The sequence below is a fragment of the Nicotiana sylvestris genome, chromosome 2 (assembly GCF_000393655.2).
Source record: "Nicotiana sylvestris chromosome 2, ASM39365v2, whole genome shotgun sequence".
In the NCBI taxonomy this organism is placed as follows: domain Eukaryota; kingdom Viridiplantae; phylum Streptophyta; class Magnoliopsida; order Solanales; family Solanaceae; genus Nicotiana; species Nicotiana sylvestris.
In genome coordinates, this window is record NC_091058.1 from 134,664,415 (window position 1) to 134,682,686 (window position 18,272).

General features: G+C 34.3%; 2 protein-coding genes and 1 long non-coding RNA gene across 3 annotated transcripts; all 3 read right to left on the bottom strand.

The window, feature by feature from the left end:
• Nucleotides 1–305: 305 nt before the first annotated feature.
• On the bottom strand, nt 306–1,409 carry LOC138886399 (uncharacterized). The gene is made up of 2 exons (XR_011405118.1): nt 1,270–1,409; nt 306–923 (listed from the first exon to the last, which is right to left on the bottom strand). It is a non-coding gene; the product is annotated as an uncharacterized lncRNA (long non-coding RNA).
• Nucleotides 1,410–2,526: 1,117 nt separating this feature from the next.
• LOC104247825 (serine/threonine receptor-like kinase NFP) lies at nt 2,527–4,544 on the bottom strand. Its single transcript, XM_009803948.2, has one exon. The coding sequence runs from the start codon at nt 4,386–4,388 to the stop codon at nt 2,556–2,558; it is 1,833 nt and encodes a 610-aa protein (XP_009802250.2). The 5' UTR covers nt 4,389–4,544; the 3' UTR covers nt 2,527–2,555.
• Nucleotides 4,545–5,230: 686 nt separating this feature from the next.
• LOC104247826 (pentatricopeptide repeat-containing protein At5g66631) lies at nt 5,231–8,156 on the bottom strand. The gene has a single exon (XM_009803949.2). The coding sequence runs from the start codon at nt 7,839–7,841 to the stop codon at nt 5,874–5,876; it is 1,968 nt and encodes a 655-aa protein (XP_009802251.1). The 5' UTR covers nt 7,842–8,156; the 3' UTR covers nt 5,231–5,873.
• Nucleotides 8,157–18,272: the final 10,116 nt, after the last annotated feature.

Below are 18,272 nucleotides of genomic sequence, written 5' to 3' on the forward strand. Positions count from 1 at the left end.
CTCATTTACGAGGAAGCTGAAAAGTATTTTGTTTATATATTCTATCATGAAATACAAGAGGGAATGAATTGTACTAAATAAAAATTAGTTGACCAAGTCTGATATTAGTTGACTCTTTTTCCTGTAGAGAAGAGATTAGAGCAGAATAGAGATGAAGAAAGTTAACAAACGAAAGCTTAAATAAGACATAGAGTTTTATACTGGTTCATGTATCGGTATGGTACTTACATCTAGTTTTCTTGGGTCACAAGGGTTCTCTTAGATTTTCAAAAACAGTTCGTTAAAATGAGGGTGGTTTTCCTTCATTTACCACCAACGAGAAATAGACGAGTTTATATCAACTTCTTGACTCAATCCCTTGAATGTTTTTCTTTTTCTCTATCTTTATGACACTTGTAAACTCAAGAATACAGTGTTTGACTAAGAACTAGAAATATGAAGAAAACTTTGTATGTGAAGTTGCACATCTATTCTCTCCTTCTTCGAGTTCTTCATATAGGCAGTGGTTGATGTCTTGAGTTCTGAAGATCTCACCGATTGTGAGCGAGATTTGAGATATTCCTTTTATTGAGGCAAGTATTTTTCTAGGAGATAGGCCCAAGGGATGCCTCTGAATCCAGTCAATATGTGAGGACTGGATTCATATAACAAACGCAATCTCCATCCTTGTGCTTGCCATATTCTTCTAAGGGTTTCTTTGGCAAATATATTGATTGAGAGTTGATCTCTCTATCTTTCCTTTTGGGCGATAGATCTTCATGAATGCTGAGTTGTCTGGTTGTTGGTCCCTTGATTTCTCTTTGATCTCGGATATTATTTGATTTTCATTCAACTCTTTCTCTTTTCTTGATCCCTTTGGACACTTCATGGCATTCCTTTTCTTTTTCTTTTATGGGATCATTCTCTTTTTTTGATATATTTTCCTGCACGGATTGGAATATGATTAGCATTACCATTTATCAAATCTATCATCATTAAAACTTAAGGTTTAACATATCATACATTTTTAGGCTTTTAGTGCACTTTGACATGTTGAATTGTAAGAGACTGCCTTATTTTCTAAGTAACATCATTTTCCAGGTAATCTCTCAGATAACTTGATTGTGTAAAACAATTTTTACACTATCAATTTATAGAAGTTAAACTCTAAAGTAAATAGAGGTGAGAGAAATTGAGTCTAAATAAACTTATTTGCTAGAAAATCTTTTAAGCCTTTGAGCCATTTTCCAATAAAGGTCCAAAACAAAAGCAAACGTTAATAGTATTTACCTTGCTGTCCGCTGTTTTAATTTGGACCTTTTCCCTATAGATAAACCATCTCTATTCAATTGGCCGCCATGGTGCAGGGACGTTGTAGTATTTGGATAGTGAGTGCAACATAGTATATAATTGAAAAGGAATTTAAAACTAATACTTAAGTTCACACTGACAACAACAAAATAGCAGTGGATGCAGTGATGTTTCACATCCACTAACTTTAAATTATGGATTTACCACTGCTATTGTGCTTAAGCATTATCAAGTATCTCATCTTGTTAAGTTTTCAATTAAAACCGCCTTGTGTTGTGGCCGGATTAGGCATTGACCCCTCCCTTTGTATATTAAGAAAGAATCAAAAAGGACATCAAATCGAACTTCCGCAAGAGCTATATGTGAGGTAGACATGCCCAACTCAACACAATTTGGATGCAAGTACATGTCGTTGTAGTAATACAGTAACGAATCTATAACAAGATGGAGAGGAATTCACTCTTTAACATCTGAATGGTATTGTTTTTAAGTAGGAAATTTTGTCACAACTTCTAAACAACTCTACAAAAGTATATGTTCTAGGTGGTTCATAGATGCTCTTGTTTTTGGGTTCATAGAACATGGATTTCTAAAGATGTAGCTGAGTGCCTTGAAGCTAGTCAGGTTAATCTGAGGACGGATTTCTTATACATTTGGCCATTTGGGATTCTTCTGACTGAAATAAGGAGGAGCAAAGAGGTTATTTTTAATAGATTCAGAATTTGGACGTTGTGGGTTGTGAGTTGATAGAGTTGGGTCTAAAATGCATATATAGCATTTTCTATGCTTACTTTTCACACATACATATATAGGACTCGACCTGGAAACACTGGTCGGGAAAAATAACATCAACCTTGATCAAATACGGACGGATGCAAAAAATTAGAGAACTAGTTTACAAAATAATCATGTATCGTTTAGATCCCAGATATAAAAAGAACAAGTTTGAAATAAATAAGAACGGGTTTTTAACATCTGTCAGAATATAGTTTTTCTTCTTGTTTTGGAGGGTGAAAGATTGAAATACATATCAAATTGCTCTTCACTTATTTTTAAAATTGACTGGTTTAGCAAAGCATCGTACACAAGAATTTACAATATCAACTGCTTTATAGCTGCAAGAGAAATACAGGGAATAACTGCACATGAGAACTCGAATTTGAAATATATGCTGGAGAGAGCTTATAGTTCCTCTTGCTTTATAATCCAGAATATGTTACAAATTTGAGATGAACTGACAAAGAATTTACTCTGCATCTTTTAAGTCAACGAGCTATTACTGGACTGACGATCTGAAAAGCCGCCTCAGCTTCACCTGAAGTTGAATACCTTCCATACATTTCAAAAGATGACTGAGTAAGAAAACTGAGGTTGAAGACAATATCTGTCATTTTAGGCCTTTCTGTTGGTTTCTCGGATATGCACGCCTTTGCCAAGGCAGCCAAGCTTAGAGCATCATCAATAGGGTAAAAGCTCAACTTGGGATCCATCCACCTTCTAAACTGCTCCTCTCTGTTATCTTCAACATCCAAGATTCCCTTAATTTCTTTCAGCATCAGTATCTCATCATTTTCTTTTGACTCCATTGCTGTCGTCCCTGAAAGCAACTCCAAGAGCACAAGCCCAAAAGCAAACACGTCGACTTTCAGCATCATTGAGTTGATAGCATGTGTGGCTGTAGAGAAACTTGCAATTTTGGCTTTAAACCTTGAATCAAGAAGTATGTTATTCGTTCGGATATCCATGTGGACAATACTAGGTTGACTATGTTCATGCAAGTATTGCAGAGCATTTGCAACATCCAAGGCTATATGTAACCTTTGGCTCCAACCGAGCGATACCACTGAGCCAGAAGCAGATGATCCGGGAAACAACCACTTATCCAGTGAACCATTTTCAGCATATTCATATACCAAAAAGAAATTCCCGTGATTGTCTGATGAAACGCCCATTACTTTCACCAGATTTGCATGATTCAGTTTCTGAAGTATCATCAATTCCTCTGAGGCTCGGTTAGTTTTTTTGACAGCTACAACCTGGTCGTTGATCGTGGCCTTGTAGACTGATCCTCCTATACTGTATCTTTCATTGAAGTTCCTCGTCGCCTCCATGATGATCTTCAGGTCATACATTATTGGCTTTCCAATATAGCCAGAAACTCCAGGAAGAAGCTTATCTTGAATGGTCTTATGCTCTAAAATTTCATTTTTGGAGGCTTTCTTGGTCTGAATAAGATCAGAAGATTCCAGAGTAGAAGTATTACGGGCTAATGTTCTCCTCTTCTCGTGTAAAAGACGCATGTATACCATCAAGCACAATGAGAAAACTACAAGAAACCCCATACTACTTAAAACAGCAATGAGGATCCATCCACGTTTGGATTTTCTACTGCTCGTAGGAGAGGGATAAGATTGCAGAATAATAGGAAATTTTACCGGTATCAAGACAGGAAGACATATTGCAGCAGTGAAATTTCTGTAATTGTTTGCAGCCAGAATGTCAGCTGCAGATGCTCCGAACATATTGCTTACAGGCAATAAATCATCCCAAGGCTGCCACACATAAGTAACAAGGTACTGAAGTCCCTTTTCGAGATCAGAATGGGCAGGGCATTTGCAACGCAAAGGAAAAACAGCTTCCACCCCAACTGTCAAGTTGGTTGGATCTAGTGTTGGATTCATATCTTGCACCACATGATAGTTAGTAAGGTTCTCAAAAGCTCCTACTGAAGCTGAATAAAAGCTGTCACCTTTCTTGATCTGATAGGTGACATTGGAGAAATAATGAGAACCATTGCAGTAGCACTTAACGGGTACAAGTAAAAGCTGGTCAGGGAATAGCTCGGTATCCTCTGGGACTAGACCTGTGGCCTTAGCTATACTTAAACGACTGACTTCAAGAAGATCGGAGATACTTCCCACATCAAAATAATTTGGTGGACGGGCACGATATGTGACATAAGTATCACAAGACAATGAAGAGTTTATCGAGCACGAAAAGTCTGTGTCTGTACTAGATGTTTGAGCAGTTATGTTAGAGGATGAAAGTATGAGAAAGAGGAAAAGGTTGTAAAACAAGGAGACAAGAGGAACTCCCATTGCTGCAAGCTTAGATAGCAAGGAACCAGCTAGAAAGTTTATTTGGTAGCTCGAGCAAGAGTTTGATTTTAGGGATTTATTAAACGTTAATCTGAAAGCTACAGAAATTCTTGAAGTTTGGAAGGATATAATATTGTCTAGGAGGCCTTGTTTGTAGCTTTGTCTGTGAGATACCCTCTTGTCTTCTCTGCCTACTCTCATATTCTATGCAGCTGTCTCTGTCACTATGCAACAATGCTTCATAAAATATTCTCAACAAGCAAAAGGAAATCATTTGTATATATAATCATTACTTTCTCCTTGACTATGACATTCCCTTTCAAACCTTTTCTATGGAAGCTTCAGCTATTAGATTAATGCTAGAACCAAATCCAGACGGCACGGATTCCCCCTTCCTATCAAAGTTCAGAAAGTAAACAACTAAGAATAAAAAATTAGAGATACGCATGAAGTCTTAGAGGTGGTTGTCGATGCTAGGAGCCTAGGTATATGCTTAACACATGCAAGTCGAGCCTGTGTCACTCTCTTACTTAGGAGAAAGGGACATAATAACGCAAGCAAAAATTACAATTGTCAGTTTCTTGGAGATATTCCGGGTGTATTTGGTATAACGAAGAATAGTTTTCGGTGAATATTTTCAAGAAATAAGTCGTTTTCTGATGCTTGGTTGCTAACAAATATGTTCCAAGTTAAACACTTTTCACTAAAAGGAGGAAAATGGCTTCTCCCATCTTCGCAATTAATTTAACTCTTTAATATCATTGTTTTAACCAGCACTTGGACGTCATTAACAATCTTTTATACTAAAAAGTTTCATCAAATACTAACTGAAGAGTCCTCTCTTGACAAGATTTCTTCCTTCCGACTGAAATGATATGGGAGACAGAAGGCTGCTAGGTTTCCAGGATAAAAGTTTTGAGAATCTCTGAAAACTAATTTTACATGGAAATAACAAATAAGGTAAAAACCCAAGAAAGTCCTTAATGACAATGCAAAAACTATAATTTAAGTCTTAAAAACAGAAAAATGGGCATCCACCATATGTGGACGTTGGCCCTGGGATGAACTAGCAAAAAGCCTAGAGCATACGAAAAAGCAAAAGCTCTACCCTCTGATAACACATATATCACGAGCATATCTTGATTACAAAGTAGAAAGATACAACATAGGAACAAAACCCTAGCAAATGAGTGATTTGTGATATCACCACATATATAAGTAAAACAGCTGCATTATTGACAACTAGGATCTTTGGTCAGATGCCAAGTAAAAGGCTGGTTGATTGTTCATGATTTTCAGCAACAGCATTACAAAGATCAACGCTTTCATTTCTGATCAACATAATCAAAATGCTATAAACATATAACCAGACCTCCTTAATAAGAGTTAACTTGATGATGTTGACCTGAAATATGAAGGAGGACACTTGCTTATTTGACCTGGAAAAGCACTGCAGCTCTATATCCTGATCACTGACAAATTCCTTCAACTGCATGTCGACTGGAAACTATTGGAATAAATGTTATACACTCTTGAAAGATCTGCAGAGCTCACTGTAAACATATGTCCAACCAAAGAAACGGGAAGAGCATCACTTATTTCCTCAGTTCTCTCTTCTACAGAAGCAGCTTCTCGGAGCTTGCCTTCCTTCCAGAGACTCTTGACAAGCAACTGTTTGGTGTTAGCATCAGGCAACAACCCCGAGTTCCTCATGTCCTCAAAAACCCTGAGCGCAAGAGCAGCTCTTTCACATTTGCAATAAGCATGGATGAGAACTTTATACATATAAGCATCAGGCTCTATACCGCTCTGCCTAACCATCCCGAAAAGCCTCTGCACAGTTTTTATATCTCCATGAAGCGCAAAATGGTTCATTAGTCCAGAATATGTTTGCAAATCTGGAACAATTCCGAGTAAACTCATTTCTTCGAGAATATTTAAGGCGTCCGGGTTCATATTACATTTTACCAAAGTCCTTAGAAGAGATGAGTACAGAAGCAACTGGCTGCTTTTAGATATCGGACCACAGATTGTTTTAATGCTTTTGAAAACCCTGAGGGCGGGATCACCATTACCAGAAATCCCATAAAAATCTATAATTAACCGAATCGTGCTGAATGACAATTGAATGCCCTCTCTTTCAACCTTGGACAAAAGTTGATCAACCAAATCGACACATCCTTGGCGAGCTAATCTTGTGATCATTCTTGAAATTGTGTATATATCATGAATGAATCCTGGCTGACAAGCAACCCAGCAGAAGAATTGCCAAGCTGTTTCTGCTGACTTGAAGCTCCTGATCATCTTGCAAACTAACCTAGTCGTCCAAACTAATTTTGCCTCCTCCAGTGCTGACACTTCCTCAGCTCCCCAGTTCCGCAAAGCATTAGCTAACGAAGCTGGATCCAACCATGGCTTCAGGTGAGGTTGATCCACAGCATTAGTATGGTTACAGTCACTCTCTTTATCTTCATCTTCATCATCATTATCATCTTCACTACTGTCCATAGAGTAACCTATCTTCTTAATCCTCCTATCCGGTAACATGTCCCTTAGCAATTCATTTGTCTCAGCATCATAACCGGCATCCAGCATCTGCTGCAATGACCAAAGCATAGCTTGACCAGGCAATATTCCATCACTCTTCATCTGATCAAGCAAAATTTTGACAACATCTAATTGATTGGCAATACTAAATGCTTCCACTAGAACAGAATACTGCTTTAATGTCCGTTTCATCCTAACATGAGGCAACATATGGAAAAGCTCAATGGCTGAATCCAACTTTCTCGATCTAACAAGATGCTCAATTAGAATAGTGTACGTCCTGCAATTAGGAAGTGCCCCTTCTTCGATCATCCTATGGAATACCCTCACGGCATCACTGTCCTTACCCAACTGAACACATAATCCCATTACAATGTTATAAGACTCAGTACACGGATGCTTTTGAAGGGTTGTCCTCCACTCGTCCCACACACGAACAACCTCATTAAACTCTTTACTAATAGCATACCATCGCATCTGATCCATATAACTAACACGCGCAACATTAATAAACTTGCCCATATTAATGGCATTGATAAGGGCTTGGAGTTTAGCAGTTTCTCGCGCCTTAGCAAGAACCTTGGCCAATGCATAAAGTGTATTGTGGGTATGCGCGAAATGGGGAATTGTTTTGAGATTCTCAATCAAACTGAGAGCTGAATCAGGAGAGGGAACTGATTGAAGTGCATTAGTGACTACAAAAGAGTCCAAAGTAGGATTCTCGAGATGGGGAATAAGATTATCTGAAGAATTAGACCGAAGAGCGAGTCTGATTGAATCAATAAGTCTCGCTCTCTGGAAATACAAATCTACTTTATTTACATTTTGGGTTCTCAAGAAACGGCGAAACTGCAAAGATAAATTATTAAAGGTGCTGTTTATTTTGTACAATCGGTTGAAGTACATATAGCTTACATGCAAATGACAACCTAAGAAAAGCTAGGTAAGAATGTAGTTAAAGGAACAGAAGAGTTACTAGAATTTGAAAGGTGTTACGAGGACAAAAGTTCAGGATTTTTACCAGGAAGGAGATGAGGAGTAAAGTGACGCGACAGAATATCAAACAGGTGGTGTGCGTGGACAGCTCTTTAGGAACTTCAAGGATTTACGGCAAATATCAAACAGGTGGTGTGCCTGGATACCGCTCTTTAGGAATTTCGACGATTTTGCGAAAAACAGATAACGCCGTGGTTAGATAACAAAGAGTAAAGCAAAGGGACTAAGCCCATTATAAGGCTAAATTCTGTGAAAATAACACGGACCACTATTTCGCTGAATCTTATAAACTTCTAGCATATTATGTTGGAACTACAGCATATTATAAAACTTAAGCATATTTTCTAAATTTTTAAGGGTGCTTTTATTCAGATTTTATTTTTATATGAAAAAATTGCTAAACTTCTATTACTTTTAAAATTGTGACAATTTTTTAATTATCAGTCACGATGAGGTCACGATGAGTAGATAAAGGGACTAAGCCCATTATCTAGGGCAAAATTCTAAAGACTCGGGATGAGTTTCTGTGGGCCGCGATTTTTTAATTATCTAAGAAATTGCAAAAATACGATAATTTAACTTTTGACCCTGCTTGTCTCATGGGCAGAACTTTAAGATCAAAAATTAAAAGTGTAGCTCATGGGGCAAAAGAGGGGCAACACTTGTTAAATTTGAAATTTTGCTCAAGCAAGAACAAAAAATGAAAACAATGCATTTTGAGGACTATTTGTGTACTTTACCCTAAATTATCGAGCATATGTTCTAACCTTTTTGGGCTTCATGTAATGGGCTGTGGATGCAGATGAAGCTACTGCCTATCCCGAGGTAGTGTAGATATACTTGATTTTTTTGGCCATCATTAAAGTCATACCCACATTGCATAAAATTTGTAAAATTTACCCACTTCAAAGTATAATTCAGAATTTGCCCCCGAAGATACAAATTTAGAGTATTATAAATTTAAAGTTTTTCTATCGCTTCAAAGTGCAACTTCAAAATCGGATCTGTAGTTATTACATCGTTTCAATGCAACTTCAAAATATCGAGTTCTTGTCACTTCAATCTAACTTCAAAAAATCGGATCTGAAGTTATTCTATAACTTCCATGCAACTTCAAAAACGCATCTGAAGTTTACCAGAAGCACTCCTAACTTCATATCTCTGGAGTAAATACCTTATCTTCTTTTCTTAAACCATAGATATCCCTAATTAGCATCAACCATGCTCTCTCTCTAACGAATTCAATTCGAATTTCTTCACATTTAAGCTAAACTCGCCTTATGGCGCAAACAACAACTAGCAAGTACGAAAAGGATCGTCGGCGGATGATGAGAAAAGCATAGACCCTGTTGGATTTTTCAGCAAGTACAACATAGCCCATAAAACTTTTCTGATGGACAAGAAGAGAAGCATAAAAAGCAAGAAAAAAGGGTAAAATATGAAATGTCGCTACATAGGTGCCAGTTAAACGTTTTCAAAAAAATTGTTACAAGTTAAATGGGAACGAGCGATATTTGTTTTATTTTTCGAATAACTCTTGAGTTATTGAGCTTGATAAACATTTTATCTCCTGTGGTACATGAATGCATGATCTTGTTATTGTATATTAATGTCTCTCCTAAACAGAATAATATTAGTCTATCTAATAAGAGAATGTGTTCTTCAAAATTGAGTAAAACTTATCTGTGCACTTTTGTCTAAGTCATATTAATCTGGATAGAATTTCAATTTGGTCAAGGATGGACCTTAAGATTCATTGAAAGTAGAGGCACTACCAACTTGTAGATCCTGTTTGGAAGGAAATTTGACTAAAGGTTGTTTCCTTTCAAAAGGAAATAAAGCTAGTGATAGCTAGAATGAATCCCTTCTGATTTGTATGGTTAAATGAACATACTCGTAAGAGATAGTTTTGAGTATTTTGTGATGTTCATAAATGATTACTCAAAATATTAATATATTTATTTGACGCACCGTAAGTCTTAATGATTTAAGCAATTTAAGATTTTTAAGACTTGAAACGGAGAAGCACCAAGAAAATATATTAAGTTACTGCAATTTGATTGTAGTGGCGAGCACCTCTCTAAAGAGTTCTTTTGTTACTTATCAAAATAAGAGATTACATCTCAATTGACTATAGAAAGAAGAAATAAGTCTCTTTTGGACATGGATAGATTAATGATGTGTTATTCAGATTTGCCTTATTTATTTTTGGAATATTTCTTGAAAACCACAAATTACATTCTGAATTTAGTTCCTTCTAAGTTAGTACCTGGGACATCTATAGAACAGTGGGCTGAATGTAAGCTCAGTCTGTGACATGTTCAGATATAGGATTGTCCCGCATATATGTTGAAAGGGAAAACGAATATGTAAGTTGGAACTAAGAATGGATAGGTGCATGTTTATTGAATATCCAAGAAAATGAATGGAGTTTTATTTTATTGTCCTAAAGAAAATAAGGCAATTATTAAAACAAATGCATTTTTCCTAGATAAGGACTGTTTAATAAAATATGCTCCTAGAAGTAAACTATTTTTACAGGAACTGGGCAAAGAAATAACTAGATGTTCAAGAACATCAAAACTCATATGTCGGAATTGACGTTCCATTGCATTTAAGTAGTGAGAGAACGTTAATAGACATGATATGCCTCTATCGAGTGGGAGTGATGTTTAAACATTGAACACTATAGTAAGAAGTCACTAATATTTCAATATCGTAAGGTAATGAAGGTTATATTAGTAGTACTTCGTTATAGTGACAGAATGCTAAAGAAAATCATAGTTCGGTGCACACTCTTGGGATAGTTTCGGTAACATGATCCCTGAAAAGTTTAATACCAAACTAGTTAGTTACGACAAAGCACTACTGGACAAATATTGCATCGGATATAGCTTGACAAGATTCTTTAACAAAACCTTATTTGGTGAAGACTTTTAATAGTCATATAAAAGAATGCCTGAGAAAGTTGTAGATGCATGGTAATGAGTCTAAGTGGGAGATTGTTGGGGCATATACTGTTAACCATGCATTTGGATATAGTATATTTTAATAATTATCACGGATAAAAGTCTAAGTGGGAGATTGTTGGGATATGTACTATTAACCATGTGTTTGGTTTAGATATAATATTTATTATGGAATAATTATTTATTCAATTTTAATAAAGTTTTAAAATAGATCATATATTAGTCTGTGTCCTTTGCTTATATAATAGATGATTTAGTGTATAAAGTTTAGCTTATACACGGAAGATTAAATCATCGGTTCTTATAAGTATAAAGTTTGAGTTCACAATCTAATAATGGAATTGGACAAACCATCATGGATGATTGTAGAACAAGATTAAATATAATTTATCTTGATTATGAGAATGGTTTAATTCCAACTTCTTGTGTTAGTACATTTTGTATGTATTGAACGGACCAAGTAGAAATAAGTATTTTACACTAACTTAATAAAATAAACTCTCAAGTCATTAAATGTGCTTATACTCTTAATCTTGATATAATTATTATTAGTTGTGTACATTATTATTGTTTTGATTTATTAAAAGGCGAGAATCTTTCGTGGGTCAATATGCCTGGTAAATTGGATAATAATAATGTACATTGGCGAAGTAATAGTTAGTTGATGGGATCCATGTCTCGATTTAGAGATTGATGATACACCTTTATGAAAGCTTATAAGTTTTCATGTGTAAACCCAACCGGTGAATTTTGTATCTGACACATGAAATAAGTGAAGCGAAAGTCTAAAGAAAATAATCAATAAATTAAATGGTCAGTAATTTAATTTAGTTGATTAGTAACTGAATCTTAACATGGGGAGCTAAATAAGATTTAATGGATGGATTTCGAAATTGAATAAGAAGTACAATTACAAATTTTTAGTGGAATAATTCGTAATTAATTATGGTAGATATTAATTTCGAAAATTAAAAATTAATTCCATAATTAGAGCCTTGTTAATTAAATTTTGTGGTCCCTACTGTGCCTAAATAATAGGAAATAAAGGAATCATTTTTCTGGTGGAAAAGAAAACCCAACAGGTTTTGGAAAAGAGTTTTAACCCTTAAAACTTGTGCTATAAAATACATAAGATTTTCCACCTAGAGCAAGTAGGACTTGGTGGCCGAATTTCAGCCCCTTTTTCCTAGAAAAATTTCGCCCACACGAAATTACTATTTTCAGATATTGTTTAGGTAACACAGTAGAAGACCATGAAACGTTCGGAGATCGTGATCGTGCGGGTGATTGAGATTTCATTGAGTTGCTGTGGAATTAGAGGCTCACATGATAGAGAAGTTTTACTCACGCTTCAAGAGGTAACCCGTGAAATCCCATTTATGCTAGTTGTCTAGATTACATATGATTTTAATACTGGGATTACTTCCGCGACATATAATAATCCATCACAAATATGACGCACCGTGAATTTTTTACCTAATACCCCTTGTTATTAGTATTACTTACTCTTTTGATTATCATCTGACTTACAGTTGTAACAGACACAGATTAATTCATTTTGAATCTTGTTCTACAAATGCTCCAAAATATATTAATTTGGGTGCTACTGTTGAGAGTTACAACTTACAAATATTAACATTTACCTTTTTTTGTTATTTTATTTTTCTTTTTATTTACCATTAGAGATCAACACATGTGCTCACATTTTTACCCGCCTAAAATCTATAATCTATCGTTAGAGATGGAAGCATTTTATATGTTTAACTCCTCCCAAATATGTTCATTTACTAAGCAGAAAACAATTTCCTCTTATTTTTACCTTTTCTTCTTCATTTTAATGTAATGCAGTGGAACAAAAATCTGCTCCATATCCAAGACAGAATACCCCTACCCAAAAAAAAAAAAAAAAAGTTGAGATTTTTCACTGATTCGATAGAAAATAGAGTATTTGAACTTGAAAAATTTATTTTTTAAAAGTTGAAGTCGTATTAGAACATAGATCTCATAGAAAGCCATACTATTATATGATTTTAATAGATGCATCTATTTTATGGTCACATGTATATTGGTTATCAACTTGCAATTTGGCTTTTGCAAGGTTACTTGCTCAAATTATTAGAGCACAATTCCAGAATGTAAATTGTGATGATAATGCTGGTTTAAATCCAAGTTGGTTTAGTAGAAATAATATGCCTCCAATTAGAGCTAAACCATTGGTTGTGAGAATAAAACTCCAAATAGAAATTTTGTATGAAGTGTATTATTTAATATACAACAGTATTTGTACGCATCTAGCCAACAAGTTATGATACATTCTCCCCATCACAATTGATTCAGGGTCAGGAACCAAATATTCTAGAAATATGAATGTACTATATGATTTAATTGTGCCACCATAATGCATAAAGATTGGTCCCCAAAGAAGGTTGGGGATATGTGTTGGTGATCCCAACATTAGGGGGAGAAAATGAGCAGTTGAAAAAAGTAATACATGGAATGAATTATTATGAGTACACTTAGATCCTCCTACAAGAAAATATGAACTTGAAGTTCAAGTGATAATTCATTTACAAAATACCCTCATGCGCATTTGCTGACCCAAAACTAAATGTCATATTTCAGCTACTAATGCTCCAAATATAATAAAGTCCATGGTGGACATAGTCTATGGAACGCATGAAGCGTAATAGACTAATCGGTTCCAAAGATAAAACTCCTTGAAAAAGGAGAGGAGCAAATATTCAAGATGGTCATAATAAGGAGGCAATTGCTTTATAAGAGCACCATAACATAACACTTCATAAGACCTCATGGGAGAGGCTCAGGTACCTGAAAATAATGAGATAAAGAGATTTATAAGTTATGTCATTATTGGGTAACGATGGAACCGATATAAAATGATAGTCAACAATATTGTTGATATAATGTAGCGCTCAATATTATTAATATTGACGAGGATCTTGAGCTCAAATCTGTCATGAAATTTGGATGAATAAATGATTGGCCAAATGAAAAATACGTAATGAAAATTGACTTCACCTGAAAAATATAAAATTGGACGGATAGTCCATTGTGCAAAAAGTGAAATGAAAAATCAAGTCGATAGACATAAAGACGACTTATGGCACAAGATTTTCGTACATATCCTGGTAATAGTTATATGGAAAGATGTTCTCCTGTGGTGAATAGAGTCATTTCAGATTTTGGTCTGACAATACATTTGATATGCATATAATGAAAATCCTTGAAGGATTTAAATTGTTCTGAAGCATATTAAGGTTCCCAAAAAATTTATTAAATAAAGCTTCGGCAAATCCTTATGTAGATTAGAGCGATCATGGCATACAAGATTTGTTTTTGTGTCTAGTGCAATTGGTGCACTAATATATCTGGCTAGAATCATGAGTATAATAATATGCTAGCAAGATATAGTTTTATTCCTATGTGAAGATATTGGAATACAATTAGTGTTATATTTGAAAAGGAATACTTGATGCAGATTTGTTTATTCTAACAAATATTGCCAAGATTTTGTTGGTTATGCAAATGCATGCATTTTTCTGAAGTTCATTCTTCAAACAATCTATTTGCATATGAGAGTATTGCCATATTATCATTTTTACAAGGCAGTTAATTTTGATACTTATTCAAGTCATGACAAGATAAGCAATTGATAAAGCAAGGGACTCAACACATAATAGACATGTGACTTTTCTTTGAAGAGAAGATTCCAATAATACTGAAGATAATGTTGTTTGCTTATCTCAATTGGAAGAAAGATATATTGAAGGCAGCAAAATAAAGCACATTTCACCAAAGTTCTTTTCAGACATGATCTTCGACAGATTGGTGATATAGACATTCAACAAATTTATTTGATTGATAATTTGGTAGATCTGTTCAATGAATCATTACCAACCCCAGCATTTGAGAAGCTGGTATACGAGATCGGAATGTGTCATTTCTAAAAAGTAAAGTGATGTTTTCATCAGGGGAGTAAGATATGCGCTGCACTCTTTTTTCCTTAGTTGAGGTTTTATCCCACTAGGTTTTTCTAGCAAGGTTTTTAACGAGGCAACAAACAATGCGTATTACAAGATATGTGTACTCTTTTTCCTTCACTAAGATTTTTACCCGCGGGTTTTTTTAGTAAGATTTTAACGAGGTACATTATTATGGACATCCAAGGGGGAGTATTATAAAATATAATTATAGTGGATGTCCATAATCACCAAATGAGTAATACTCATTACTCTTCTCCATTACCTCCATAACTCCCACTACTCTAATACTTATGGAGTTATAGTTGTAACTCCAATACTTCCCCCATGATCTTCCATCATGATCTCAAATGCTTAATGACATATTTATGGAATTCTTTTGGTATACCTTTATGTAGTACTATAAATAGAGGATGAGAAGTCATTTTGTAACACACTTGGAAAACACTTGAAAAAATAAGAATCTCTCCTCTCTTTCTCTCTAAATTCTTGTCTATTTGCTTATTTCATATTATTACTTTGAACTAAATTTCTTAACATCAATGTAATAATATTTATTTTCATCATTTGAACATACGATGCTTTTAGTTTAACCTCCTTGCTATTTTTAAATAATTTATATAAATTTTATATTAATTAATGCGATGCGTACACTAAAACTAGCTAATCAATATGTAGGATTCTCACGCCACCTCTCTCCATATTCCTTTTCCTTACCCTCTTTGCCTATTCTGTTACGTTTCTGTGGCACACGTGTCACTTTTTGACACCTCATGTCCCACATGGACCACAGCTCCCACATGGACTGGGCCATACATTGCCGGCCCTGCTCACTTTTGAACCCAAGGTTGGACCAATAAGGCTTTCGGGTAAGGCCTCAGGCCTAAGACCCAGCTCCAATCTGCTAGTAAAATTGTGAAAATAGCACGAGCTAGCTAGTTTTTGGACCAGTAATTAAAAAATAATCAATATTTTTTTTAAAGTTATTAAAAAATAGCTTTTATTTTGCTGTAATACGAAAAGTTCCAGCATAATATACTGAAGATTGGTACACCTGTGTATGAACCTCCAGCATATTATGCTGGAACTACAACACATGGAAAGTTCCAACATAATATACTGGAGATTAGGGCACCTGCGTATGAACTTCCAACATATTATGCTGGACCAATATATTATACTGGATGCTGGAATATTTTCCGAATTTTGAGCAGTGGTTTCGTTCAGATTTATCTTTACATGAAAACTAGCTAAATTTCGATTACTTTTAAAATTGTGACTATTTTTCAATTATCACTTGTAAATCTGACTATTTTTTAATTTCACCCAGTAAACTTGACAATTGGGAGAAACGAGAAGAAAGGAATAGAAGTCTCTCCCTTCTATTCTAAGAGTTCGGGCAATTTGAATTGGAAATAAAAATTATAATTTGGATTTGTGATTTTCGGATTGAAAAAATGATAATCCAAATCTAATTCAAATAATTTGGGATTGGATCGAATTTTTTTAGTTTGATTTCAGATTAATCGAGTTGGATATTTCAGATTCTTATCAAATATTGATTCTAAATTTACAAAAAGAATATATAGATCTACCTAAAAAATATTAAGTCAACATATTAAATATTTGGAATCTTCATAATTTACATATCTGATGTGGAATATTATATTTTTGCAGTTACTTCTCAAATATTATATATCTTAATCGCATCTGTAGGAACCACAATAGCAGAAAATAATCAAGAAAATTCTCATCCTTCCCATTGAGTAGACTATGAAGCTTAAAAAATTAGTGCTAAGCAATTTGCAATATTTGAAATTTGAATGCCGCTTCGCAGGAGATCGTTGTTTTATTCGATCACATATTAAAACAACATACTCCCCCGTCCACATAAAATGACCAATTTGCTTTGAGTACACCCACTAAGAAAATACTAAATTTTAGACAAAAGTAGTTAGTATGACTAAACTATCCTTAATTAAATGTTGCAGCATAGTTAATATGAGGAGTAATAGACTTTTTAGGAATACGTACATGAGGGTAATTTTGGAAAAACAAATTGAATTGTTTCTTGGTTATATAAGTGGACACTTATTTTGGACCAAAATAAAAAAACAAATTAGTCACTTATTGTGGACCGGAGGGAGTATTATATACTCATAATACTCCCTCCGGTTCACAATAATTATCCAATTTGCTTTTAGCACGTACATTAAGAAAATACTAAATTCTATACAATAATACCTACTATGATTAAACTACCCCTAATTAAACATTTAATGTGAGGAGTAAGAAAACTTTTTAGGCATATGTACATAGGGGTTATTTTGTAAAAACAAATTGAATTCTTTCTTGATTACATAACTGGACACTTATTTTGAACCAAAATGAAAAACAAATTGGACACTTATTGTGAACCAGAGAGAGTAATTTGTATTTTATACTGAAACTCGTGCACTATCTGGAGGCTATCAAATGTGATTGATTGTGCATAACTAAACAATGAAAAGGCTTTTATTTCGTTTAAAAAGGAACTTGATATATACACTCGTGTGTAACATAAATGCAACCTTTGAAATGGACAACATTTGACATTATTGTTATGATAATAATCCTCTTTTTCTAATCGTTACATAAAAAAAATACATTGCTCCTAATACAAGTTGATGTTTTTTTAAGGAAATTTTACGACCTACAGAATACATTAGTACCCTATTTATATTAAATAAATACCATTTTAAAATATTACATTCTATAAATACCTTTTATTCTTTATAGCAAAAAATCTAAATATAGTTTCATCCTACAATTAAGGCACCATATATGCTAAACAATATTTTTCTCTCTCCTTTTTTGTATTTTCTCTCACCTAATTACTGTATAACTCCTAAACACGTTCTCCCTCTCTTTTACATTGTGAAATATGCAATGTATTCAACTGTATTTTTGTTTGCAACTGTTCAATTTTCCAGTAAGTTTTCAAATGTATTCAAATGTATTCAGCTTACTTATTTTTTATGTCATGTGTGTGGTATCTAGTTTTTAATATGTATTTAGCCTTGTTACTGTATTTAGTCTTCTGTAAGTGTTTGTAGTTGTATTGATATGTATTCAAAATTGATTTGCTATGAAATATGCAATTCTGTAAGTGTTTGCTTTGTTTTTTGCTTCTTTTCACGAAAAAAGGGAGAAGATTATTCTGCTTTCTTTGGGCAGATTAATGTGTACTCGTATTATTTCTTTGAGTTAAATTAGGAGACTATCATGTGAATTTATTTCCTTCCGTTTTTAACAAGTTTAACTTCCCAGAATTTGCGCAAAAATGTTACTGTATTTTATTTGTATTAAGCTTGAATACAGATAAATACAAA

Bases quoted from the DNA above. Each gene is read 5' to 3' on its own strand.
- LOC104247825 (XM_009803948.2), bottom strand. From the start codon at position 4,388: ATGGGAGTTCCTCTTGTCTCCTTGTTTTACAACCTTTTCCTCTTTCTC.
- LOC104247826 (XM_009803949.2), bottom strand. From the start codon at position 7,841: ATGTACTTCAACCGATTGTACAAAATAAACAGCACCTTTAATAATTTA.